General features: G+C 38.9%; 1 protein-coding gene and 1 long non-coding RNA gene across 2 annotated transcripts in view; both read right to left on the reverse strand.

Annotated features, from left to right (window-relative positions):
• LOC150090196 (acetoacetyl-CoA synthetase-like) overlaps nt 1-16,209 on the reverse strand; it is a 30,360-nt gene extending 14,151 nt beyond the window's left edge. The window contains exons 1-7 of the mRNA XM_090390199.1: nt 16,109-16,209; nt 15,186-15,283; nt 14,020-14,134; nt 11,843-11,924; nt 6,042-6,195; nt 5,520-5,600; nt 1,570-1,756 (exon numbers count right to left, since the gene is read on the reverse strand). Of these exons, the coding sequence (XP_090246325.1) occupies nt 1,570-1,756; nt 5,520-5,600; nt 6,042-6,195; nt 11,843-11,924; nt 14,020-14,134; nt 15,186-15,283; nt 16,109-16,172 (781 nt within the window). The 5' untranslated portion in view covers nt 16,173-16,209. The remainder of the gene's footprint in view (nt 1-1,569; nt 1,757-5,519; nt 5,601-6,041; nt 6,196-11,842; nt 11,925-14,019; nt 14,135-15,185; nt 15,284-16,108) is intronic.
• A 586-nt stretch (nt 16,210-16,795) lies between these two features.
• Nucleotides 16,796-18,262, reverse strand: LOC150090197 (uncharacterized). Its single transcript, XR_016546698.1, has 3 exons — nt 18,175-18,262; nt 17,834-17,934; nt 16,796-16,897 (listed from the first exon to the last, which is right to left on the reverse strand). It is a non-coding gene; the product is annotated as an uncharacterized LOC150090197 (long non-coding RNA).
• Between the last annotated feature and the right edge of the window lie 404 nt (nt 18,263-18,666).

Here is an 18,666-nt window from a genome sequence, read left to right on the forward strand (position 1 = left end):
ACCCGCTGGCTAAAGGAAAATTTCCGCACATCTATTCTACATCTACCATTCAAGGCCTTATACGCCTCAATCAGATCACCTCGCAGGTGCCAAGTCTCCAGACGCTGCAATTTGCAGAACTTAAGCCTTTCTTGGTAAGAGCAACCCTTTGTTCCAGTTACCAATCTCGTTGACCTTCTCTGTACCCATTCCAGCAGTTCTACATCCTTTTTAAAATGAAGCCTCCAGACCTGTATACAGTACTCAAGATGTGGCCTGACCATTGCCTTATACAAGAGGATAATCCACCTCCTTATCCCTGGTAGCAAAATCATTGACTAAACCCCATGAGCTGCTCTGCTCAGAAAACTTCATATATGACTGCGCAATTATCCCAAGGTCTTCTTCATTCTCCACTACCCTAAGTAGTATCACACGGTTGGTACGTTACTCTGGGGTTACTTCTACTCATATGCAGTACTTTACATTTGTCAATGTTAAACTTCAGTTGCCACCTCTGGGCCCATCAGCACAACTTTTCTAGATCCTATTGCAATAGCATACCGTCCTTACTGTCATTAACAACCCTGCCAACCTTCATATGGTCTGCAAACTTGGACATTAAGCCTGATATACCTTCATCAATATCATTGATAAATATACAAAACAAAAATGGGTCCAACACCGAACACTAGGGGACTCCACTAATAACATTAGTCCACGAAGAGCAGTGTCCATTTTTATTGATATATATTTTTCATTAAAACAGGTAAAGGATTAGATAAGATCCGTCAACTCTTCAACGCCATCTTTCTTCCATGGTCATGCGTTTTATTTTTCAATTGATATTAAAAAAAAAAAAACCTATCTTAAAAATATTCAGAAAGTTGGAAAATAATGTACAGTGTGTACTGTCTAAATTACATCAAAAGTGACCACCAGAGGCACTGAAATCTTTCTTTCTTCTCCAGTAGTCGCCATTAAATTATCGGTTACTTGGTAGGCTTTTAGGAGCATCAGCGACTAAGCCACAATGCTTCCTATATACTGTCTGTAAATTGCGTGTGTTCTCTAGTCGATTTTCTGTTTGCTGGATGAAGAACTCTGTTTTCCGAGAGAAAAACCACGCTATCCTCGCCTGAGACTAACTCAGCCACGCTGTGAAAGGCCCATAAAAATTTCTCACGTCATGGACGGGACTTAAACGCAGGTCTTTTCCACCCGGTGTGGGGAGGACACAATTCTACTAGCTGTGCTACCCACGAGGATTTGATTACTTGAGCAAGTGTACTCATATTATCTTATATGAGTACACTTGCCACCCTTTATTTTATTCGAAAATAGATTAAAAATTTGGTGAAAAATGAAGACTTCTTTTGTTAACCTTTTGCACAAAACTTAGTTTCAAAAGTTACACTTTTGAAACTAAGTTTCAAAAATGTTTAACTTTAGCAATTGTTTAACTGTAGCAAGAAAAACAATAAATAAAACACAGTCCCGTTATGGGACAGTTAATGGTTACAATTAATGCAGATCCAACTTCTTTTTTATTCTCCCCTTTTTTTTTCGCATATTTAAATTCTCACTCACTTGGTTTGCATCCTGCTGCTTCTAAATCATGAAGATAGCAAGGATATGTAAAGAAAATGGTAACACCCGTTTTCTCTATCAGCTCCCAGGTGGTGTTCATATTTGTCACAGGTTCTCCATCGTATAACACCAAGCTACATCCTGTTGCCAGTTTTCCAATCAGGATATTCCACATACCCCATCCGACCTGCAAAGCACAAACAGTTCTGTATTGTTCTAGACTTGGAGAAAAATGTACAGATATTTCAGTATCAATAAATTATTAATAAATTTCAATATAAATACATTTTAATTTTATTAAGTTATTAATAAAGAGAAGGTATATTCTTTATTTAGGTATTTTTATCTTTTAATAGAGAGCAAAAATCTAGGTATGCTTTTAATGTTTGCAATCGTTTCAATTTTCTAGTCATCTATAAAGGTATACTAAAGTTTTTGCTATTACTTGTAAGAATATAGCAAATTAATACTGTAATTGGCTTGTATTCTCCGACTTCAATTTTCTACCTAAATTAAAACTCAAAACAAGAGTAATCAAGTCATAAATGAATCCGAACCCAATTATGAAAAGGCTATTAGTGGTAGTAGAAGAGTTTTAGGAGCATCGGCGACTAATGCCATATTGCTCCCTATATACAGTCTGTAATTTGAGTATGATCTGAAGTCAATTTTCTATTTCCTGGGCGAGAAACCCAAGTTTAAGGAAGAAAAAACCATGCTACCCTCGCTTGAGACCAACTAACTCAGCCACGTTGTGAAAAAGGACCATAAAAATTTCTCATGTCATCGATGGGACTGAAACTCAAGTCTTCTCAATCCAGTGTGGGGAGAACGGTGGTTCTATCAACTGTGCTACCCACAAGGACATGAAGAGGCTAAGAGAGCTTCTTATAGCTTCTTTACCAAACGGTAGCTGAGCCTTCTGGTTTCTGACCAAAACTATTGGCAGCAGTTTCTGCCATTCATTGTACTGGACACATATCCGTCCATACTTCCATCTCTGATGGTTTAATTGCATCCTCATCTGGTAAACCTAACTTATTACCATCTTACTTTTCTTCTAACTCTTGCATTGATGATCTTGGTAAATTTCTTTTTATTATAGCGGACACAATGCCTCTTTCAGTCTTCTGACAGAAAGACAAGGAGACTTCTGGTCCTAATGACATTTCCCTACTTGATCTTAAAGCATGCTTTAGGGCATATTGCGGTTTGTGTTACCTTTTCATATCCTTTAATCCACTTTTTAAAATCCTTAATGAAAATTTGCTGATATCCAGCCATTTACTAAAATGCATAACAAATACCTTCCATCCGATTATCGTCTTATTGCACTGAAATCAATTGTCTCCGAAGTAATGGAAACATCCACCAACCATTAATTCTTACACCCTCTCGTTATTCATATAGACGGGAATGCAATAATACTATAGTTACAACATGTATTCCTGACCAATCTGATTGGATACTATGACATAGTAGCAAAGGAACAGGATGCAAAAAATAATTTTGCTATTACATACTTGGATTTCAGGAAAGCTTTTGATTCTGTTACACATAAAACACTGCTGTTGGACAAATTGTTTTAGCAGAGTGGCATTAAGTGAAGATTATTGTCCTGGATAAAGGGATGATTAGGTGGAAAAATCCAGAAGAAGGAGAATGGTCATCAAAGAACACAATCACTTGGACTAATGTTATTAGAGTAGTCCCAGATTACAGTGCTGGTTTCATTGTTGTTTTCTGTATTTATTAATGATATTGGTGAAGGCATATTCAGGCTTAATGCCTAAGTTTTCAGTTGACATGAAGGTTGGCAGCGGTTAATCATAGTAATCAGAGTATGTTACTATGACAAGATCTAGACAGATTAAGCAGAAGGGTTGAAAAGTGGCAACTAAAGTTTAATATTGACAAATGCTGCATGTGGGTAGCAGTAATCCCAGATTCACGTACTAGCTGTAAAGTAACATACCCAGGGCACGGGAGAATGAAAAGAACCCCGAGGTAATTGTTCAATTAGATATGAACAGTGCAAACAGGCTGCCAAGAGAGCTCATAGTGTTTTATCAATGAGATACAGGAATTTTTATCAGCAGGGATAACGAAGTTATTATCCTATTTTATAAGGCAATGGTGAGGTCACATCTTGAGTACTGCATCAGGTCCGGAAGTCTTATTTTAGGAATCATGTGGATCTGTTGGAACAAGTGCAGAAAGAACAATAAGATTGGTGAGGAGAGCCAAAGGCTACTCTTACCAGGGAAGACTTCAATTTTGCAAAATTGAAGCGTCCAGAGACTAGGCCCGTGAAAGGAGTGAGGTGTTAAAGGCCTTAGATCTAAGTGAGGTGTTAAAGGCTTTGAATGGAGTGAGTAAACTTATTGCTCATGGCATTCTTCCCCTTGCTCAGGCGACACACATGAGGAGGCATAAACTCAAACTGAGCAAAGATGTTTGTAGAATAGTTGTGAGGAAGTTTGCCTTTAGGCAGCGGGTAGTTGATCTCTGGAACGAGCTCCCAACTGGTGTTGTAGATGTATTTCGCCAATGATCAGCAATATAGATTCCGTTAATTATTATCCACTGGAGTATACCTTTGCTTTTGTTACTCCTCTCTAGACAAATTCGATGGAAAAATTTGGTGAAATGAACGCTGTTTTGTTTGATATTTCTAAGGCTATTGATCGAGTTTAGCATAAAGATCTCGACAAGTTTCCATCTTTATGGTTTTACCATTAAAATGGTAAAACAAGCCATATAGATGGAAACTTGTCAAACCATTAAAATGGTAAAATAAACCATCTTTATCGTTTGTTTTACCATTTTTATTTAAATTGCGTGATCAGTTCTTTCTCCGATCTCTCACTGCGGATGATGGCTCCTTGTGTTTTAACTTCCCCAATTCAGTTCTTTTCCCCATGTGATGGAAATCCTGTCCTTGTTTTTTTCAGGACAGGATTTCCTTATTATTTCAGCACAGGAAATTTGAAGGTGGAATTTAGCGTGTTATCATCATAACACACTAAATTTCACGTTCAAATATGAGAAATTCTGCTCTTAAATGCGACCAATTCTTGAATACTGATCTCGAGATAATTCTCAAGTAGGGCTAAAAAAAAGTATTTAACCTCTGTCCTGTCTTTATTTCTATAAAAGAATAGTCTGTTGTATTGACGCTAACCTTTGATAAAGCTCAGATTTCTAGACAGGTTCACATATCTTTATTGCTTTCTCTGCATTAAAATCTTGGTTTCTTTTACGACCATGGAGTTAATTTACTTCTAACCAAGATACTTCCATGGGTGCCCTAGTGAGTAGCACAGTTGGTAGGATTGCCGTCCTCTCAACGCAGGGTGGAAAAGACTTGAGTTTGAATCCCGTCGATGACAGGAGGAATATTTATGGGTATTTTTCACAACGTGGCTGAGTTAATCGATCTCAGGCAAGGGTAGCATGGTTTTTTTCTCTCGGAAACTCGGGTTTTTCGTTCAGCAAACAGAAAATCGACCTCAGAACACACGCAATCTACAGACAGTATACACGGAGCAACATGTCGCTGATGCTCCTAAAACCCAAGAACAACCAACCAACTTCCATGGGCGCTGTTCTTCTGAATTAGCATCTGTAATTCTCTTACTCTCTTCCACACGTGATCAAACATTCGCCGCAAGCAGTCAGCATCCATTCACTGTCCAACTCCAAACTCACAGAACTAACTGATCCTCTTTTTTATTTATCCCTCCTCCTTCTTTTCTTAGGAACAACCTTCCTTTACGTGGACAGTATTTCTTAAAAATTACAACATACAGAAATTCAAGTCCACTGTCAACAAATGTCCTTTGATTTTCCCAACCTTCAACCGGTACATGATCGCCATAAAAAATGTATTCAGAAAATTGCAAATTAATTAAAATTTCGTATCTTTTTTCTTTTTGACTTATACTTACTGTTACAAATTGAAGCACTACATCACTTCGACCAACGTTAAAATGCAAAATGTCATCTTTCAGTCCCTGAAGGAGCATTCCCTATAAGAAAAACTAGTGATAATTCAAAAATAATAATTTGATTTGAAAATAAATATGCACGTTACAATACTTTTGAATTTCGTTAAAATTGGGACCACAAATTAATAATATTGCATACTGATCATGGGCAGTTATACTAAAGTTAGATGACGCTGCGCAGAAGGGATTACATGTTTCATATGAAATACAAACCAGAAATCTGAGTAATTTCTGAGGCTAAGTAAGAAACAATTTCAACTATTTTATCCCACAAATAACTGCACTACAAATTCGAAACAAAACAGTTAACAAAATCCAATAATTTTTGAAGTAATTATTCCAAAGTAGCAGAGTCGTAAAATGGCTCCCCCCAACAGTAGCTACAAATAAAATTTATTTTAAAAACAAAAGAGAAAGAGGAAGAATATTAGGTGCATCAAACGTGCAAAATAGATCACTTACCCCAGCTGAAATTACTATTGGTTTAGGTGGTCCTGTTGTTCCAGAGGTGAACAACACACTCACCGGATGATTGAAAGGTAGCTGGGCGAATTCCAAGGGTGGAACACTACCATCTGCATTCTTCCCCATATTCAGGAAGTCTGATAAAGAACAGCTATGCAAAGAAATTTAAACAAAAAAAAGTGTTATTTGATTGGTGACATCATAATAAACAGCAGATAGAAAATTCAATGAAAACAGCGCCTCAGAGTAATTAGAATGAGCCAAGAACTTAACACAAAGCATTTTAATAATTTATAAAAGATAATCAGATGTGACCTGAAGATAAATCCTCCTTCATACTCCTACTGTTACGTGCATCAAACGTGGAAAATAGATCGATCACTTACCCCAGCTGAAATTTCTATTGGTTTAGGTGATCCTGTTGTCCCATAGGTTAACACTCACCGGGTAATTGAAAAGTAGATTAACAGGCAGTCAAAGTTATAATGAACTTGGTCACACTATTATGAATGCGTGCATTTTTATGCGCAGAAAGAGAGTCTTCGCGGTTGTACAGTTGTTACAATCTGTGCTTCCACGTCATGTGGAAAATACATGGGCTTGGGTCTTGTTTAGAGAAGGAGGAAATTTTTATGGTTTTATGGGCTTATTTGCATAATGACCAAGTTAGCCGGTCTCGGAGAGCCGGTCTGGCGCAATAAGAACAGCAGAGCAATAATGGCGTTCATAATGACAGAAGCATCCTACATATTTTCAAAAATATCCGGACACCAGTAATGTTAATTTTTAAAGGCATTAATAACGTGTCTGGTTACTTTTATCATGAATGGTGGCATCTATCGTTTGTCGATGGCTTTCAGCCAGTTCACCACAGCAGCCAGCTAAAATCTGATGCCATCTTACTTCATTATCTTTTCCACTTGGATTGCCCACAGAAACCCAAGTGGAAAGTATTTGCTTTCCCCCGATTCGGTTTCTGCTCGCCCCAAAATATTCTAGAAAAGCATCGGGATTCTAATATTACTTAGACCAATTGGGAAAACTCCCTATCAACATAAAACACATCTCTTGACATTTGGAGCGCTAATTTGAAATTTTTGATGGATATCTTCGAAGATAATATGACCATTCCCACTTATATTATATAATAATATAAGAGCAATAATATTGCTCTTATATTATTTCTCTCTGATTGGGGGATTCCACTCCGTGATGGGTACTGCTACCAAGTACACAGGGTGGTTGTAATGTCTGGTGTTACTGTGGGTCGAGGAAATCTCTGACTATCCTACAGGTGTTCAGGATTGCGACTTTCTGAAGTTCCTTGTAGGTGTTCTCTGGGAGATCTATTGCTGCTAGGTAGAGTCTTTGGTACCATACCGGTTGTTGACACGATGATGGGGATGGTTGATACTTCTTGCATATGCCACATCTCCTTGATCTCATGTCTCAGGTTCGTGTACTTCCTAATTTTTTCCTCATGGGTTTTCTGGACATTGCTAGCGTTCAGCACCGCTGTGTCAATCAGTATGTAGTCTTTTCAATCTTGTCCACAAGGGTTATGTCCGGTCTGTTGTGCGGGATGGTCTTATCTGTTATTATGGCGCGGTCCCAGTACAGCTTGTGGGTTCGGGTGGACTGCCAGAACTTTGTACTTGTAGTATGGTACACTTTCTTTGGTCAACTGGTATTTCCTCTCTAGCTTCTGATGTATTATCCTGGCTACCTGGTTGTGTCTATGAGTGTACTCAGTCTGGGTGATCACCTTGCACCCCGCGGTGATGTGTTGGATCATTTCTGAGGCTAGGTGGCATCGTCGACATGTGTCATCTGACATTCCGGGCTCCTTTGCGATGTATTTTCTATAGTTTCTGGTGTTGATTATCTGGTCTTGGATGGCCAGCATGAATCCTTCAGTCTCGGGGAAGAGCGTCCAGCTTGTGAGCCATGCATTGGAAGCAATGTTATCGATGCGATCTTGATGGAGGTCATTGTAGTGTCTGCCATGGAGTGTCTTCTTTGCCCATATTTCTATCTTCGTTTCTTGTACCATTTGGGCGGGAGGGGTTTCCTCGCTTAGGTTGAGTGGGGTATACCACTTATCTATCTTCCTTATGGCCTGGTGGAGTGGTGCTGTGTTGTTCTCGAAGTAATCCTTCAGGTTAACTATCGCTGTTTTCTGTTATTCTATCAGGCCCCTTCCTCCCTCTTTCCGAGGTATTGTTATTCTCTCCATCTGCTGACTTGGGGTGGTGTTGGCGACTCTTGGTCATCATTGTCCTTCTCTTTCGCATGATATCTTCTAGCTCGGTGTTAGTCCAATTTATGACCCCGAATGTGTATGTTATTACTGGAGCTGCATAGGTTATTATTATCATTATTATTATTATTATTAGCTATATGGTGGAAGGAAGCCTGAGGCTTATGCTGCACCAGCCAAAAAATAATAATAATAAATAAAATAAAATATTCCAGATTTACCCTGAGAGAGAGAGAGAGAGAGAGAGAGAGAGAGAGAGAGAGAGAGAGAGAGAGAGAGAGAGAGTCAAAGTAGAAGGGAATCACCAAGAAAGAGAAGAATGATGATATCCAGCTCAGTACCCTGGGTGTGCCAAGCCCATGCTCACCAGATGTGAGCCCCTGGGGTTCGGTGATCATTATCTGTCAATTTTCTTGGCTACCACCTATATCCTCCACTGTTTTTTACTATCCTCTAGCGTTAAATTTGCAAGGTGAAACTGTCGTTTGACTTTGCTAAAGTCACCGTTAGAGGATATTGCGAAACGGTGTCATATTGCGGAATGGTAACTGAAATTTGTACCTCTTTGTAAATCTGTATGCATTGCATTGAAACTTATAATGGTTAGTAATGAAATTTCTAGTATTTACTGAACACTTTAACACGGAAGAAACAAGAATAGAAAGCCCTGGAATAGGAAATGTTGTCCAAGTGCATTATATAGGTTTAATTTTATTGGACGGTGTAGGAAATTCCCAAGATCTGGAGTTAAAAACCATGCACCCGTCGCCAGTGAGCATCCCACTCAGCAAAGGAATGAAATAGACCGTGAAGACGTATTCTGTTCCGATGAGAGATATCAGTCAATGTTCTCCAGGAAGAAATCGAATTTGGATTACATATTAAGAATTATTTGTGGTCTTCCAGTTACGTGCATACAGAGATTTGCAAAATTAGATAAATAAATAAGTAAATAGATAAATAATTTTTATTCTGTATTTCCCATCGCGGTAAGTTTCCAGTGGATCACAAAGTAAATTAAATATTTCATATAAAAAATAGCACTAAAACAAAATAAAATATCATTAAATACACAGAACTCTTGTAATGACAGGAAGGTACATCATAATAAATTTGCGTGTACGGGGAGGACTAAAATAGTCCTGTAGAGCAGTACAGTGCCAGACACAGTAGTCCAGCTCGATATTATGCGGTTGTCCATCCACAGTGGGAGGTGAGGAAGCCACGTGCAAAGCGGCAAGTGTTGAATGGTTCGGTTCACACAGTTATGATGACGAGTTAGCACGAGAGATTGCGATCAGAAGCACATGATGCCTCTAAGGTCAGCAGGTTCTTCGATTCTGATAAGCATCCGATTGGGAAGGAAACGGTTCGATAAAGCAAACCTGTTGAAATCTGTTCAGTAGTATGGTGGTTATAATCACATCTTCCTATACGTAGTTGAAAAGGTATGGGTTCGAATCCCGTCAGTGAAGCGAGGAACTTTTATTGGCTTTTTTTCACTCCGTGGAGGAGTTAATAGGTATCAGTATTGGACATCAAAATTTTCACCCCCTGGAAACTCAGGCTTATCGTCCAGCAAAACAGACAAATTAACAAGAGAATACCAGCAATTTATGGACACAAAGCACATGGGAAGATGAGTTAGAAGTGAGAACGGACAAATATCACTGGGTAGCGCTAATATGATATTTTTAAGCCTGTTGGAATGCATAATTACTGTTGAGGTTTACCTTAGACGTGCAGAAGGATACGCTCCATATATATATGTCCCATATGTCGATTTTAGCAATGAACAAAAGTCTTCTTTTGTTATCGACCAGGTTTGGTAGCCTCCCCAGTCCCAGCTCTTGTGCCATTGCTGTTGTCCGTTGTGCGGGAAAATGTTATTTGCATAAATGGCTTCATGTTACTGTGGGCACCTAATGCCCAGATTTCAGCTTCGTACAGGATTCCAACTTAGAGGAAGGTGGTTATTTATTTTCGGGATATCATAGCCTCACGGTCGTGATACTGGTTGATTGGTATAGGGTTTCAGGAGAATAAGCAAGTTAGGCCATATTTTATACGGCCTGTTCTGTTGTCGATTCTATAAACTTTGTATTTTGTGGTCGATTCTGTTTGCTGGACAAACAGAATCGGGAGCAAAGTTTTCGGAAGCAAAATCCATACTGTCCTCGCTTGAGACCAACTAACTGAGCCACGTTACGAAAAGGACCTACAAAAATTTCTCGCGTCATTGACAGGATTCGAACACAGGTCTTTTCCAACCAGTGTGGGAAGGACAGTGAAAATACCAACTCTGCTACGCAAGAGGGTAACGTGGTGCAACCGATGGAATTTAGTAAGTGTAGTTTCGATGTGATTGTAAAAGAGTGACTTGGGGTTGAAAATTATGCTTAAGTCCATGCGCATGAGAATACATTTAGTATCTCGGATTCTCCATTAGCAGCCAAGGCCTGCATTGGATTATTTTTTCATGGAGAAGATAATCTGTGTAATTTTGATGCATTGTTGGAGGGCCTGAAACATTTGAGATAGTTTTCAAGGTCACTGAAATTTGCAATTGCAATATTGTGTTCGATGGAACAGTTTGCCATTCTTTTGTTGCAGCCTTCTCTGGCTACAGCGGCTGAAATGAAAATATTTCATAATTGTTAAGCTAACCATGGCAAAATAAAAATAATAATTTCATCAAAATGGCTCCCACGTTTGCAATTACTCTGTGAAGTACTGTCCCCAGGGTACTTGCTGGCTGCCTCCTTTGTTCCGCCACGGCTCTTAACCTGGTTCTTGTCGTATGATCACCGAAGCATTTGAGAAGGCACTTGTCTCAGCTCAAAGTGAGCTAGTTTCTTACGACCGTAGGCGTTTCTCGTGATGCATACACCAGAATTTCTTAATGTTGTAGCAGCAGAAGAAATGCCTGAATCGGACATCTAATAGTATCGAAGATGACCAGAAGAAACTACGAATGGGGCCGAGTCTGGTAATGAGTAATGAAACTGAAGAAAATGTATTGTTGGACTACAACTTCACCACAGATGACACATCGTACAGCACTATAACCTAGAGGTCAAGTGATGCAGTATTTACTGACGCACCAGTCACCATCATGCTGAAAAAATGCGCCTGGGAAGTACTAAAAAAAAACTAAGTCCATCTGTTAGTTTTTATTGGCAGAATCACTTGCTGTCATTTCGTTTGTCAAGATGAATCAATCCAATCAGTTCGGTACTCAGTCTTTCATCAAGGTCATCTGCAACATTCCATCAAACGCAAGAGATCAGAACGCTTGACTGAAGATCTCATTTGTTATAGGATCATGTGCATCTTTCTTTATTCTAACGATAAGGGTTTTCTTTCAAAAGGCATCGTTACAAGAACATCTTTTATACCAAAGCTTCATATACTGGATAAATTACACACTGCGTGGTTTAGTGTGTAACCTAATCATTGAAGAAACTTGTTCTTTAATGAGCATGATTACTGTAACCATTTTAAGCAGCTAAAATAGTATAAATATTTTTATTCTTACCACTTTGAAATCGTTGCTAGTTCTCCAGATAAAGAATTGCCTTCAGAAGGAACAACTACCACTTTCTTAAGACTAGGAATACCTGCAACGTAAAATGCAAAAGAGGCTGAGATCTTATATTAAGAAATGTAATAACTCAAGTCCATTCAAATTTCAAGAATTAAAATTTATTTTATTTAGTATTTTAATATAGCAAGAACTGTAGTCCTCGTGGGTAGCATAGTTGGTGTAATCACTTTCCAGTCTACACCGGGTGGAAGATACCTGAGTTGGAATTCTGTCAATGATGCGAAGAATTTTTATGGGCCTTTTTCACAACGTGGCTGAATCAGTTGATCTCAGGCGAGGGTAGCATGGTTTTTCTTCCAGAAACTCGAGTTTTTCGTCCACCAAATAGAAAATCGACCAAAGGAACACGCAATCTGCCCTTTAGTCGCTGGTGCTCCTAAACCATGCAATCTGCCCTTTAGTCGCTGGTGCTCCTAAACCATACTACAACACGCAGACTGTATACTTGTGCATACGGTGCTGGAGCATGGTTTTTTTTTTTTTTTTCAGTAACAGTGTCACCCAAATGAAACTTTTCTCTGTCCAAAGAAGCATATTACTCCGTAGGTCGAGCTTTCTGGGCCATTTCAACCCCTGCTTTGCAGGTGTTTAATGTATGCCTTTTGGCCTCAATCTTGTTTACAGAACACCCTTCTTCTATATCCGACAAGAAACTTCAACTAGTTATGCTGGCGTTACCATTGACCTACAGAATAATATTAGGGCTGATAAAAATGCTGCAGAGACTTTTTACTTCAACAGTGGCAGGGTCGTTGGTCCGTTACATCTAAGTGCATTGTTACCTCCAAATTTATTCCTAACGTTTCTTTTGTTCTATAGCGTTCTATTCAGAAATGGTTTTCACCTAGTCTTTATACTCTTTATTCTCGGGGAACATGGGTCCATGCAGGCCAAGCTAGCTTCCTTTCACCTTTCTGATACTTCACTCTGTCTCTGTATACAACTTGAAGACTGGGAACATGTCCTCTCTTACTGTTCCTGCTATCAAGACCTTCGACTTCCACTGGCTGCTTCCTGCAATCTTTTCTCTGCCTGTCACGAAGCTGAACTTCTACAATTCAAACATGTCTTCAATAAGTTAAAAACCTCTGCTGACAAGGCCCTTTCTAAATTTTTTTAATAATATAAACACCAAGTAATTCGATTGTTCGATTAATTATACACTGCCCTACCATTAATATCCGGACACCTGCATTTAGACAAAAAAAAGAGAGCTTTTATTGCGTCATTTAATTTTGTGCTGAAACCCTTTGCTTGTATGACGGCCTTCAATCTTCGCGGCATACTCTTAACCAGTTTTTTATAAATGTCACGTGATATGTTCCTCCACTCAGCCTTTAACGCAACAACCAGTTCGGCCTTGTTCTTTGGGCGATCTCGACGTGCACGTACCCGTCGATCCAATACATACCAAAGATGTTTTCTCGATAGGGTTCAGATCACTACTCTGAGCTGGCCAATCCAACATTTCCACACCCATGTCCTCAAACCACTCTGTTACAACTCGAGCAGTATGGCATGGCGCGTTGTCTTGCTGATACAGGCATGGGCCTTCCCCGAACTATTGGAAGTGTATAATTATCCAGTATGTCCCGGTATTGCACAGCATTCATGGTTTTGTCGATAACGACTAATGGGCCGAAGCCAATCCATGAAAGGAGCTCCAAACCATGACACTGCCTCCATCAAACTTCATTGTTGGGAAGATACAATCAGGAAGGAATTGTTCCCCTGTCATTCGCCACACCCAGGAAAGGCTATCAGACTGGTGGAGTGAGAACCTCAGCTCGTCTGCCCATAGGGTTGTTTTCCACTGATCTACAGTCCAGGATTCGCGCTCCTTACACCTTGTTAATCGTCGTCTACCATTTGTCGAGGTGATCAATTCTGTTGAACTGTTGAGGTAATTCTGTTGAACGTGTCATCTTGCATGCCCACCTTTGCAATTGTCTGTTCGAAGCCCAGTGTTCATATTTATAGCAGGTTCTGTGACGTGTTGCATGCATAGGACCTGTTTCCCCATCCATGGAGAGGTGTCCGGATATTAATGGTAGGGCAGTATATTTTCAAATTCGATAATTCAAAACTTGCACTTTTTGACGACTTACCTTCAATCAGGGACTTTATAGTGTCTGTAATATCAGTCTTCACTCCACGTTTGATTGCGTGCTCCACACAGAACAAAATTTTCGGGTTGGTCTGAGTTAATCGTTCCAATATTCCCTGAAATAATTTATGCAAAAGGAAACCTTAATCCATTCATGATAAAATTCTAAATACAAAGAACTTTTTATTTGTAATCAAAAATATTTAAATGTTATTAAATAAAGTATAGCAGAGCAGACGTTGACCGACCGTCAGAAGGGGCTTCAAATCCCACCAGGGTATTCCCTGGTTAGCTGGAAGAAGTAAGTATGATGGTGCTTTGAGATCAGTGCGTCATTCCTATGAGAAGGATGTCCAGTTGAGTGTTCGTTCAGTTCTGGTTGTAGCCGGTGATGAGGGAAGAGCAGGTGTGAGAAAGGCAGGGCAATTTCAGGAACGTCTGGTCTGGATGTCTCATTTTTAGGATCAGACATGGAAAGATGATACCAGCGCCTCTGAAAGGCTGCAGAGGCATACCTGCTAAAGCCTCTTCTTTTTATTCTAACAGTTTGCTTTCGGAATTGAGTGTGGTTAAATTTAGGTCGAGTAAGCGTTAATTACGTAGGTCCAGGTTTAGATGTTACACGAATGCATTACGTGGTACCAGTCCTCCAGTTCATCGCATTCACAGTGGGCATCATTTATAAAACCAAAGTCCTGAAGTCGCTTTTTGAATGACCCATGTCTTGTCAGAAGAAAGGTAGCATGCACATTAGGGAAGAACCAGCAAGTCGTTGTTTGTTGAAATGGGAGACACTAGGTAGAACAGCTTGGTAGTACTGCCATTGGTGGAATCATTGTCGCCCAACGGATTTGCCAGAGGGAGACAAGTACACTGGAGTTATTGTTTTGGATCTGCATTGACAAGAGTTTTTATCCTGATGAATTCAGCTTTTTTGTTCTTTCTGATAGCATGAAGCCCAGTGAAGGCCGCTTGGAGGTCAAGGAGGATACAGCCTGTCAATACTTGTAGTGCTGCTGTTGTCGTTCTACATGCCCAAATCATTTTTAATAACGTCGACCGTTTAGTCATATAGTGTAGTCTACGATGGACAATGAATCAACACATCATCAACCAAAAGGAAGTTCACAGACTTAAGTAAGTACAAATCAAATTCAGTCGACTTACCAAAACTTCATAATCCATAGCAACAGATGTCCATAAAGCCCCAATACTCGCTGTGGACAATGATGCCAAAGTAGCTGGTAAAATGTTTCTGAGTAAGCCTAAACATAAAGAAACATAGTCATGTAGATTATGGATTATCATCAGAAAATAACGGAATTAAAGTATTTTAATATTTAGGTAGATAATTAATAATAAGGACAATGTTGTCTTGATTTGGAAAGAAGGATTCATTCACTTCATCTTCTTCCTAAGCACACACGAAGAGACAAATAAGGCATGTCCATAAAGTAATCAAACTAATTTTTCAAAGTTTGGCAATTAAATTCCAAGACTGAATCATTTTAAAAGAACTGGATGTTAGAAAAAAAAATGCTTTCAATATTTTTTAAAGTAATTTTGTGAGGTAGCTTGGGGAGCTGTTGTCAAAATTACAAATTAATTAGTAAAGCAGACGCTAAAATTAGGCGAAATAAGTGGTAAAAAAAATATTTCCCCTAATTTTGGCATCTGCTCATAACTCTCCATTACAGCTTCCTCTTCCCTCTCTTTAGATATAGATTATGGTTGGCTCTGATTGGTGCATGTACCTTCTTTTTCTGCTGTCTGTTCGGCCAGCGGTTATTCTGCTAGCAAGCAGCTAAATTGTTGCAATTATAATTTACTTTTAGGCCTAGCTACAATTGGTAGAAAACAATCAGAAACAGATAGTTATTATAATTATCGTTTGGATATATTGAATGATGCTAGCCCTTGATAAAAAGCCTTGCATTGTAGTCGAATTATTACATGCGGACGGACGCGATGAAGACTAACCAATAGGAAGGTTGTCTTATTAGCAAAATAAACAAGTTGGTTAAGTAGGCAGTGCGTTTATATAATCAAAAAATATGTCATAAATTCATAATTAAAAAAGATGAACTAACCTGCAACGATATCCCCTTGTCTAATTCCACAATTCTTTAGAGCAGAGGCGTACAGCGCTACCATGCCATGAAGTTCAGCAAAGGTTACTGTGTTTATTTCCCTTTTGAAGTCTCCTGCAAATCAGTAAATGTTAATAAAATAGATGGTGTTTATTATTAATATAAGTATGTATTTATATTATATTATATTTATTATATGTATAGAGACCATCCCTTCTCCATTTTTGGAAGAACCCAGAAGATAATCATATCGTGTCAGCAGATAATTAAAAGTTCAATATGCAATGTAAGTTGTCACTTGGCATGATCACAAAAGATCATCTGTCTTCCCATGATTACATCAACTAAGAAGTTCCAGGAAAGCGTATAGTATTCATCTGATAAGAAGGAACTTGTGACCATACCATACGTTTAATTATCTGTTGTCGCCAATTGCGAAAGGTTTCTAAATTTTTGGCCAGTGAGTGTGTATCATTATTACCAACTGTAATTAAAGAAACACATCGGATGGCTTTCGAAGAAACACGGTATGTACACATTCCATTTAAGTAACTGGTGAACATGATGAGTATAAACATAATAGCTTAAGAGTGGGATAAAAACAAAATGGTAAAATTAAATCAGGAATCAAACATTTTCTAATTTCGATGGGTTAGTCAAGACTCACTTGCCTGCGATATACAGAGCCACGTTGTCATCTTTATAGCGAAGAACATTTTCTGCATAATTGAGTCTTGTTCCAGTGAACCACGCTGGAACGTCCTCAAATGCTCTCTTTTGATCCAACACCTACAAGAAAAAGACGAGGTGGGACTGTTAGGTTCCATCACTAAATCTACAACTGATAAAGATTTATCAAAAAGCAATGAGTGTAATACAGGATAAAACGCCGACCGGGCTAGCCAGGTGGGTAAAGTCGCTGCCTGGTAATCCAAAGGTCGCGGGTTCGAAACCCGCCTCGGGCTTGGATCAGAGTAAAATGCAAAATCTTTGGGAGATGCATTATGGCCACAGAAGTCGAATCCCGTTAATGATGCAGGGAACTTTTATATGCTTTTTCACTGAGTTAGTCGGTCTCAAGCGTGTATAACAAGGTTCCCTCCTCCAGCAAAACAGCAGATCGACCACAGAATTCATGTAATTTGTGGGCATAATACACGCGACTTGGGAGTCCCTAATAAGTTAGCCAGTATCGTGTAATGCTGTCTTCAGAGCTGCTAAGTCAGGAATGGCAACACTGAGATGGCATCATCAGACCAGACGTGGTAAGCAAGCTCAAATATGCTTAATTGCAACGCCTGTAATCCCGAATCACTACTGCTGCTGCTGCTGCTGTTTCCATTCTGCAAATGGAACTTAACAAACAAAACATGATCTGATACATTGAGGGATCATGCTCCTAGCACGATGGTATCCTCTTCTGTAGCATATTTTACCTTTCTTTCCGTATTAATGGTGGAATAGAATGGGGTTTGAAAATCTTCTCAGCACAACTTTTCTCTTGGTGGCGATTTTTGAAACTAAAAAAGCATAAAAAAAAGCATGGAAGGCATCCTGGTTCTTTTGAGATTATGAATAATTTCGGGTGTTTGCATGCGACACGTAGTTGGAGTGCTATGCCAATGCGCTCGTACTTTGCATTATTATCATATTTTATATTTTACATATCACGTGATTATCTTATGGTGCTGCAATAATTTTGAAAGCTTAGTGTATTTCACCTACCTCTTCGTAAGGCTTGGAGTGAACGATGCCCACAAACTTCCACACTTCCTCCCAGAAGTCCAAATGGGTAACAGACCATTCGTAAAGTTCCCAGTAATTTTCTACAAGACAGATGTGTAATCAATATATAAAAATGGCAAGATTATTTTATTATTAAATTATAAAAATCAGACGCGGCTATTATTATGATTATTAGTTGCAACTAATAAAAAATGCAGATGAAGTTTACATTTTAATTCAATAATCCAGAAATAAATAAGCATATTTAAAGGTTCATCCTGATGCACAAAGATTAGCGACCAGCATGAAAATAAAAATTAAAAATAAATCACTGTACTCACTTAACGAAAGATTGTATTTATCGTTGATGTGTTTCCTGAATTTGTCCAAATTTGTGAAAGTGGAATTTGGCCTCCACGTGATTTTTGGGGCATCGGGTTTTAACACACCGTACATGACAAAATTTCTGGAATAAACGCTGAAAATAAAAAACAAACGATTAAAATACTTTCATCTTATTGTATTTTGTTATATGGGTTAGTATTAATATTGGTATTAATAGTGGAAAATGATGTTAAACCATTCAAGGCTTTATACACCTCAATCAGATGACCTAGCAGGTGACCAGTCTCCAGACGCTGCAATTTACAGAACTGAAGCCTTTCTTGGTAAGAACAACCCTTTGTTTCCCTCACCAATCTCGTTGTCCTTCTCTGTTCTCGTTCCAGTAGCTCTGCATCCTTCCTAAAATGAGGCCTCCAGACCTGTATGCAGTACTCAAGATGTGGCCTTACCACTGCCTTATACGATGGGATAATCATCTCCTCATTCCT

Source organism: Mastigoproctus giganteus, chromosome 2 (genome assembly GCF_048544385.1).
Source record: "Mastigoproctus giganteus isolate SK-2022 chromosome 2, ASM4854438v1, whole genome shotgun sequence".
NCBI lineage: Eukaryota > Metazoa > Arthropoda > Arachnida > Uropygi > Thelyphonidae > Mastigoproctus > Mastigoproctus giganteus.